At 61.7% G+C, this 9451-nt stretch overlaps 1 protein-coding gene across 1 annotated transcript in view; it reads right to left on the reverse strand.

Annotated features, from left to right (window-relative positions):
- Window positions 1–1547: 1547 nt before the first annotated feature.
- LOC144481637 (zinc finger and BTB domain-containing protein 4-like) overlaps window positions 1548–9451 on the reverse strand; it is a 91288-nt gene continuing 83384 nt past the window's right edge. The window contains exons 3-4 of the mRNA XM_078200771.1: window positions 4946–6226; window positions 1548–4864 (exon numbers count right to left, since the gene is read on the reverse strand). Coding sequence (XP_078056897.1) covers window positions 1555–4864; window positions 4946–6213 — 4578 coding nt within the window. The 5' untranslated portion in view covers window positions 6214–6226 and the 3' untranslated portion in view covers window positions 1548–1554. The remainder of the gene's footprint in view (window positions 4865–4945; window positions 6227–9451) is intronic.

The raw sequence follows: 9451 nt of genomic DNA on the forward strand, positions 1-9451 counted from the left end.
CTCCTGCTCCTATTTCTTATGTTCTTATGGTGGGAGGGGGACACTTGGCCTGAGGCCCCAAACGCCTCAGGCACAAGGCCAAGGCCTTGCTGCACCCAAGTGACGAACATCCCCTGCCCCCACCTCCCCTCGCTCTCTCCCTGGCACAAATCCTCAAAGCTCCTGGATCCTGGGAATGTCAGCCCTTGTCCACCTTCTCGATGCCTGGCGCAGTCTTGTCCGTGTCTCTCTCTCCAAACTCCCCTCAACCTCCCAGGAGGACAAACTCTCCGGCGTACAGCCCTACGGACCAATGGGAAAAGCGATCAGAGTGGATGGGTGTTTGCACTGAGTGGAGCAGAAGGACGTGTGGAAGAGAGTGGCGGGGACGGCGGGGGAGAGAGGGGTGTAGGGTACAAACAGCTAGCAGGAAGCAGATGGTCCGAATGGCCTCTTTCCGCGGGGTTAGTCTGCGTTTGACTCCAGCTTTGGGGGTTTTGTTTATTTTTGCTGGGGACTGACTTTTCCCTGTCGGAGGGACGGGATTGGAGCCGGGCTGGTGAGGTCTCTGAGACCTTACCGACCACCTCTACCTCTCTAACTGGAAGCTCCTCCGAACGCCGGATTCTGGTGAATGTGACATAACGCCAGGGTGACAACCCCCATCCCCCCCCCCCGCCCACCCAATCCCCGCCCCCCCACCCCCGTGCCCTGCCCCACCTCCCCCCCCCCTCCGCCCCCTCCGCCCCCGCCACGCCCCACAGAGCGTTAAAAATCTATCTACTTCCCAGGGGTCAATGTTCTAAACGATGGTGAGAGCACGGGAGGGGAGGGGGGTTGGGGATGGGGGGATGACGCTATCATCTTGACGCTTGGGTGAGGGGGGTGGGGGGGGGTTCTTTAACCTTTCGCGGCTTTGGTCGAGCAAAAAAGATCCAACTTGACCCGTGACCTCGGGCAGCTTGACCCATGACCTTGGCCAACTTGACCCATGACCTTGGCCAACTTGACCCATGACCTTGGCCAACTTGACCTGTGACCTCACGGCAGCTTGACCTGTGACCTCAGGCAACTTGATCAATGACCTTGGGCAGCTTGACCCGTGACCTCAGGCATCTTTACCCATGACCTCAAGGCAGCTTGACCCGTGACCTCAGGCAACTTGACTCATGACTTCAGGCAGCTTGACCCATGACCTCACACAGCTTGACCTGTGACCTCAGGCAGCTTGACCTGTGACCTCGGGCAGCTTCACCCATGACCTCAGGCAACTTGAGCCGTGACCTCACACAGCTTGACCTGTGACCTCGGGCAACTTGACCTGTGGAATCCCTGGGCACCGCCTCCCCCCACCCTCTCAGCCCCCGCCCCACCCCCTCCTTACTCTGCCTGATAGTGCAATAGCCTGGCCAGGGTGGGGGTGGTGGTGGGGGGGGGGGGGGGGTGGGGGGGGGGTGAACGAGGGGCTACATCTGCGGTACTAAGACTGGCTTCCCCTCCCACCCGACCCCCTCCTCCTCCTCCTCCCCCTCCTCCCCCTCTCCCGGCGGGGTGCGGGGTGGGGTCAGGGGTCAATCAGTACATCGACGTCCCCTTCTCGCCGGCCAACAGCTCGCGGGCCGCGTCGTCACGGCTGCCGTTGCCCGCGGCGCCCAGCGGTGGGGGGGGCGGGGGGGCCAGGAGGGTCGGGGCGGCCTCGTCCCGGCACGGGGTGGTGGGGGGGTAGACGAACATTCGGTGCAGGAGGGGCAGCTGTTGCCCCTTCTCGTCCCGGATCACCATGTTGAGGGCCACGGGCAGGGGCGAGATGTGGGCAAAGTTGTAGGGGTAGGCGCCAGCCAGCAGCTGGTGGCCGTACACCAGCTGGTAGGGGTCCTGGTAGAAGGCCACCTTGCTCAGGTCTTCGCCCCCCTCCTTGAAGCGGGAGGCGCCGGGGTGGAAAGCCAGGGCCTTGCCCTCGAGGCCGGTCTGCAGGCGGCAGTTTCCGCTGGTCAGCAAGGGTAGGGGGTACTCCTGGGCGGGGTATTCCGAGTCCCTGGCCAGCTCCAGGCCGTGCCCGCTCTCCTCGAAACCCGCCGCCTCTCGGGCGCCCATAGCCTCCAGCGTGTGGAACTCCCGGACCTCGTCGCCAGCGTCCCTCAGCGGCAAACCTTCCCCGTCGTCCTCGGCACGTGGCATCGCCATCCCGTCCTGGGCCTCGCCCTCCGTGGCAGGCGGGCCGGGCACGCATTGCCCCCCGGTGACCCTGGAGGTCAGCGGCAACACCTCTTGCTCCTGGGGGGCACCGCCGGTGGTGTCGTCGGAGTAGATTCCCCGCGACACCGGCGTCTCTGCTCTGCGAGATTCCGCGCCCTGCGCCAACATCAACTGGTGCATCGGACCTAGGGGAATGCCCGTTGGCCCCGCCAGTTCCTGCCCCGGGGTCTCTCTGCCGGGGAGGTGGGTGGGATTCTGGGCGTGGTGGAGCAAGGGGCACATCTCGGGTTCCGGGACCCTCGCCCCGCTGGAACAGACTTCGGTGTAAGGTGTAATGGTTGGCAGGTGGTCCTTTCTCTGAAGCAACTTGAGGTTCTCTCCCTCGCTCGCGCTCGGTGTCCCGGTGACTCCATTCCTGTCCCCTCTTGGCAAGCAATCCTCCTCCTCCTCTTCGGGGGTCGAAGGGCGAAGGGCGCCTCGGGACGCCCTCTCCAGCTGTCCAAAGGTCTCCGAGGTCAAGCCGCCATTTTGACCCTGGCCCGTCCCAGGAGCCCCCGGCCTCTGCCCTGCCAGGTGCCGCTTCTGGTGTCTCCCGAGCGCCGCCGCGGTCTTGCACGTCTTGGGGCAGTGGGCGCAGGCGTGCCGGCCTGCCGCTCTCCTGGCGTCCCCGTGGGGCGGGGGCGGCCTGGGGGCTTCCTGGGGCGGGGCGGCGGGTGGGGGCGGCGGGGGCCAGAGCCCGTGGCCGCCGTGCGTCTCCTCAGGCTTGCGCGGCCCCTTGACCAGGCCGAAGGACCCGTCGCAGGAGCGGCAGGCCGGCTGGCCGGACTCCGGGTGGCATTCCCCGTGCTTCCGCAGGCTCCGAAGCGTTGAGAACTCCTCTCCGCAGGCGGGGCAGGTGAAGGCCCCCTGGGCGCCCTGGCGGGGGGTCACGGGGCTGGAGGATGAGGAGCAGCCAGGCTGGGAGGGATCCGCCAGCTGCTGGCCGCCATCTTGGTCTTCGTCCGGCTCTGGGGGGCGGCAGTCCATGGGCTCCGGTCGCTCCTCTCGATCTGGGCCTTTGGCCGCTCTCTGGAGCCAGCGGGGAGAGTGCCGATACCGGAGCTTCCTCCTCCAGCCCGATTTCTTCGTCTTGTGGAAGCCCCCCGGCCGACGTTTGGGCTTGTAGGAGTAGTATGGTCGCCAGAGGTTGTCATCAATGTCGTTGTCGCTGACCTCCTCGCCCGACTCGTTGCCCAGGAAGTAGTGGCTCCTCCGCCGGGACCCTCCGGCCTCCCCCTCGGGGCCGTTCCTCTTCCCCCCGGTCTGGGATCCCTCGCTCCTCCTCCTCCCCTTGCCGCCACCATCCTTGTCCCGGATCAGGTCCGACTCGGAGATCCTCCTCTTGACAATGGCCTCCTCGCCGATGCGCATGGTGATCTGGCACAGGGGGGCGCCCCTGCTCTCGGCGGCAGCGCCCGCGCAGGCGGGCTTGGCCACGTAGGTCACCGCCTTGCCCCTGGCTGGCAACAAGAGGTGCCTCTTTGGCTTCTGGCTCCTGGGTTCCTTCTGGCGTTGGTGTCTTTGGTTGGCGGTGGCTGGGCAGGCACTGGTGGCTTTCTCCGGCGGTGGGGGGTCCCTGGAGCTCGGCCTCTTGGCCGGGCGGCCGGGGGGCGAGGGCGGGGCCTCGCAGGGCTGGCGTGCGGACGCGCCCACCCCCTCCTCCTCCTCCTCCTCCCCCCGGGGGCACCTGCCGTTGTAAGCGATGACCGAGGACTGCGCGCGCTGGGGGAGCGTTGGCAGCAGGGCGTTGCTGTGCACGATGACCGAGGGAGCCGGGCGGCCGTAGGTGATGACGGAGGGGGCCGCCGCGGCCCCCTCGGGGGCGGGGAAGAGGGAGGAGGCGGGGGGAGGAGGAGGCTGGGGGGGCGGGCCCTCCCCGGACGCCGCCATGGCGGCGGCCCGGCAGCCGGAGAAACCACGCCGCGGCGAGCCACCGTCCCGGACGGGGAGCGGCGGAGATTCCCCTGGCGGCGGCCCGCGGAGGGTATCCGGAACCGAGGGGGCCGCCTGTCTCTCGGGGCTGTGCCGCCCCTCGTCCGGGCCCTCACCCTGGTCGTGTTTGGCAGGCGGGGGCTGGGATAAAGTGGCTAAGTCGTTGTCGGGCAGGGGTGCCCTCTGGGCGAACTTCAGCAACTCTGCCGACACGGTGTGACTGTACGTCTTGTAGGGTCGTTTTTGGGAGCGCATGGGCAGCAGGCGGTAGAGCTTGAAAGCGTTCAACTTTGGCTTGTAGCCCCCGTTGGGGGTCTTCTGGCTGATGGTGAGGCCCGGGTCCACGCCATGGAAGGACTTCTGGTGGGTCTTCAGGTTGTAGTAGGTGACAAAGGTTTCCCAGCAGAAGATGCACTGGTAGCGCCTCTCGCCCGTGTGCCAGACCTCGTGCTTGGTTCGGTACTCAGCCAGGGCGAAGACCTTGTCGCAGTAGCGGCAGGGGTACTTGCGGCGCCAGGAGTGAACATTGGCATGGCGCTTGAGGCTGGACAGGGTGACGTAGGAGCGCTCGCAGACGGCGCAGAAGTAGAGAAGGTGCCCGTCTATCACCTTCATGAAGTGTTCCTCCTCGGTCAGGGGGTCGATGCGCGACAGGGCCCCCAGTTTCCGTCCCCCCGCCCCGCCGCCGCTCTCCGCCAACAGCAGGTCCAGGGTTGGCAGCCGGGGTGGAGAGGTCTCCTCCCCCTCCTCCGCCTCCTCCCCCTCCTCCCCCTCCTCCTCCTCCCCCCCAGGCCCCGGCCCGGTCAGGCTCCTCCTGCGGCCCCCCGGGGAGCGGGCCCCGTCGGACCGGCGGCACAGGGTCTGGTGGGTGTGCAGCCTCTTGACGTGGACGAAGGACTTGCGGCAGTGCCGGCAGCTCAGGGCCTTGCCGGGCCGGTGGAGTTTGCTGTGCAGGCTCAGGGCGGCGACGGTGCTGAAGGAGCGGGCGCAGAGGCCGCAGGACAGGACGCCGGGCCGGTAACCGGCGGAGGGCGTGGTCAGGGTTTCGGTGACGCTCCCCGCCTCCTCTTCCGGCGAGCCGGGAACCGGCGGCTGGACCCAGGCCGCGCCGGGTTCTTCCGCCGCCGGCGCTGCGGGCTCCTTCGGCGGTGGGGGGACGACGACGGGGTTGGCCGATTCCTCCACGTTGAACCCCAGGCCGCGGAAGGCCGCGGTGCTGAGGGTGTAAAGTCTCTTGGCCGCCTCGTGGACCTCCTCCGCCGCGTCTCGAGAGGCTCCCTTCAGGAAGTCCGCCTGGAACAGGCCGTCGAGCGAGGAACAATCATCGGCACGGATCTCGCAGCCTTCTCGCCGCGGCCGGGGTTCGCTCCCCTCCCGTTCCGAGCCGGAATGTTCCGCGGGGTGGTCTGCGCCGCTCTCGGGGCTCGGGGATCGGTAGGCGGCCGGGAGAGGCCTGTCCGCCTCGCCGGGACGCCGTTGACTGGCGGGCGCTGTCAGGTCGATGGGGAAGGTGGGGCCCACCAGAGCGTCTGGGGGGAACGGCGAGTCTCTGGGCCACAGTCCGAGCGGCACGTCGTCCTGGAAGTCCCGGCTGCGGTGGTGGCCCTCTTTGGCGGGCACCCGAGGAGGGTCGGGCGACTGAGAGAGGGAGGACTGCACTGAGGAGGGCAGCCGATGGTCAGAGGTTCCCGTCTGAGGGGAGACGTCGAGCAGCTCCTTCAGGAAGTGTATCCCCAGCCGGTGTCCGGCGCTCGCCAGGTCATCCGCCTCCTCCCGCCTCTCCACCACCACCCGGGAGCTGTAGATGAAGTTGAGGATCTTGGCGAAGATCTCGGCCTTCATCTCCCTCAGTTCAAACACCGGCTCCATGGCCCAGAGGCCCTGGCTGGCCAGCAGCTCCTTGAAGTAACGGCTGAAGGCCGCCAGGATGTTCTTGTGGGCTTTGAACTTGCTGTCCTGCACCACGATGGTCACGTCACAGAAGATGCCTTGTATCCGCTGCTCGTTCAGTTCGTGAAGGAGAACCTTGCAATGACTTCGATCCACCACCTCAAAGCCGGAAGCCATTTTGCCTTCGCACCTGCCGAGGAAGCACAAGACAAAAAGAGGGAAAGACCGTTAGACGGGCTGAAGGGTCCATTCCTTCAAATCATCACTCACAATCCAAAGATGTGTAGGTTAGGGGGATTGGCCGTGCTAAATTGCCCCTTAGTGTCCAAAGATGTGCAGGTTAGGTGGATTGGCCGTGCTAAATTGCCCCTTAGTGTCCAAAGATGTGCAGGTTAGGTGGATTGGCCGTGCTAAATTGCCTCTTAGTGTCCAAAGATGTGTAGGTTAGGTGGATTGGCCATGCTAAATTGCCCCTTAGTGTCCAAAGATGTGCAGGTTAGGGGGATTGGCCATGCTAAATTGCCCCTTAGTGTCCAAAGATATGTAGGTTAGGTGGATTGGCCATGCTAAATTGCCCCTTAGTGTCCAAGGATGTGCTGGTTAGGTGGATTGGCCGTGCTAAATTGCCCCTTAGTGTCCAAAGATGTGCGGGTTAGGTGGATTAGCCATGCTAAATTGCCCCTTAGTGTCCAAAGATGTGTAGGTTAGGGGGATTGGCCATGCTAAATTGCCCCTTAGTGTCCAAGGATGTGCAGGTTAGGTAGATTGGCCATGCTAAATTGCCCCTTAGTGTCCAAAGATGTGCAGGTTAGGTGGATTGGCCGTGCTAAATTGCCCCTTAGTGTCCAAAGATGTGTAGGTTAGGTGGATTGGCCATGCTAAATTGCGCCTTAGTGTCCAAGGATGTGCTGGTTAGGTGGATTGGCCGTGCTAAATTGCCCCTTAGTGTCCAAAGATGTGCAGGTTAGGTGGATTCGCTGTGCTAAATTGCCCCTTAGTGTCCAAAGATGTGCAGGTTAGGTGGATTGGCTGTGCTAAATTGCCCCTTAGTGTCCAAGGATGTGCTGGTTAGGTGGATTGGCCGTGCTAAATTGCCCCTTAGTGTCCAAAGATGTGCAGGTTAGGTGGATTGGCTGTGCTAAATTGCCCCTTAGTGTCCAAAGATGTGCAGGTTAGGTGGATTGGCCATGCTAAATTGCCCCTTAGTGTCCAAAGATGTGCAGGTTAGGTGGATTGGCTGTGCTAAATTGCCCCTTAGTGTCCAAAGATGTGCAGGTTAGGTGGATTGGCCATGCTAAATTGCCCCTTAGTGTCCAAAGATGTGTAGGTTAGGTGGATTGGCCATGCTAAATTGCCCCTTAGTGTCCAAAGATGTGCAGGTTAGGTGGATTGGCTGTGCTAAATTGCCCCTTAGTGTCCAAAGATGTGCAGGTTAGGTGGATTGGCCATGGGAAATGTACAGGGCTACAGGGATGGGGTGGGGAAGGGGGCTTGGGTAAGATGCTCTGTCAGAGAGTGGGTGCAGCCTCAATGGGCCGAATGTCCTCCTTCTGTACTGGAGAGATTCTATGAATACACACAAATATTTCATAACAGGTTATGGAGAATGCGAAACCAAAAGAGAAAATGCTGGAAAATCTCAGCGGGTCTGGGCAGCCTCTGTAAGGAGAGAAAAGAGCTGGCGTTTCGAGCCCAGACCACCCTTTGTCAGAGAAAGTGGGAGATATTTATACTGCAGGGGGAGGGAATGAAAGATGAGTCATAGCCACAGAAACGTCCATATCGGAGAGACCGAGCGTAGACTGGGCGATCGCTTTGCTGAGCTCCTTCGGTCTGTACGCAATCCGGACCCTGACCTCCCCGTCGCTTTAACACACGATCCTGCTCCCCATGCCCACATGTCCGTCCTTGGCCCTGCTGCAATGTTCCAGTGAAGCTCAACGCAAACTGGAGGAACAGCATCTCATCTTCCGGCGAGGCACGTTACAACCTTCCGGCCTCAACATCGAATTCAACAACTTCAGACCATTGGCTCTCCCTCACCTCCACCTCTTTGTTTTCATTCTATTTTATTTATATTTTTTAATGTTCTCAACCTTTTATTTCTTTATTGACTTTCTTCATTTTTCATCCCCCCCCTCGCCCCCACTCTTTTTAGAAACATAGAAAAACTACAGCACAAAACAGGCCCTTCGGCCCCACAAGTTGTGCCGAACACATCCCTACCTTTTAGGCCTACCTATAACCCTCCATCCTATTAAGTTCCATGTACTCATCCAGGAGTCTCTTAAAAGACCCTATTGAGTTCGCCTCCACCACCACTGACGGCAGCCGATTCCACTCGCCCTCTGTGTGAAAAACTTCCCCCTAACATTTCCCCTGTACCTACCCCCCAGCACCTTAAACCTGTGTCCTCTCGTAGCAGCCATTTCCACCCTGGGAAAAAGCCTCTGAAAGTCCACCCGATCTATGCCTCTCAACATCTTGTACACCTCAATTAGGTCTCCTCTCATCCTTCGTCTCTCCAAGGAGAAAAGACCGAGCTCCCTCAGCCTATCCTCATAAGGCATGCCACTCAATCCAGGCAACATCCTTGTAAATCTCCTCTGCACCCTTTCAATCTTTTCCACATCCCTCCTGTAATGAGGCGACCAGAACTGAGCACAGTACTCCAAGTGGGGTCTGACGAGGGTCTTATATAGCTGCATCATTATCCCCGGACTCCTAAACTCAATCCCTCGATTGATAAAGGCCAGCACACCATACGCCTTCTTAACCACCTCCTCCACCTGCGGGGCCGATTTTAGAGCCAATCCCCCTAACCTGCACATCTTTGGACACTAAGGGGCAATTTAGCACGGCCAATCCACCAAACCTGCTCATCAAGTTTTTTACACAGAGGGAGGTGGGTGTCTGGAACTCGCTACCCGGGGGAGATAGTGGGAGCAGATTCGATCATGACAAATAGATGAATAGGATGGGACTAGAGGGATACGGTCCCCGGAAGGGGAGGGGGTTTTAGTTCAGTCGGGGCAGAATGGTCGGTGCAGGCTTGGAGGGTCGAAGGGCCTGCTCCTGCGCTGTAATGTTCTTTGTTCTTTATCTTTCGGACTGTGGGAGGAAACCGGAGCATCCGGAGGAAACCCACGCAGACACGGGGAGGACGTGCAGACTCCGCACAGACAGTGACCCGAGGCCGGGAATCGAAACCCGGGGCCCTGGCGCTGTGAGGCAGCAGCGCTAACCCACTGTGCCACCGTGCCGCTGGGATTGAACCCGGGTCCCCGGCGCTGTGAGGCAGCAGCGCTAACCCACTGTGCCACCGTGCCACTGGGATTGAACCCGGGTCCCTGGCGCTGTGAGGCAGCAGCGCTAACCCACTGTGCCCGCCGTGCTCCGAGCTATGGATTTGAGG

This window comes from Mustelus asterias, chromosome 31, assembly GCF_964213995.1.
Source record: "Mustelus asterias chromosome 31, sMusAst1.hap1.1, whole genome shotgun sequence".
NCBI classification, from domain to species: Eukaryota; Metazoa; Chordata; class Chondrichthyes; order Carcharhiniformes; family Triakidae; genus Mustelus; species Mustelus asterias.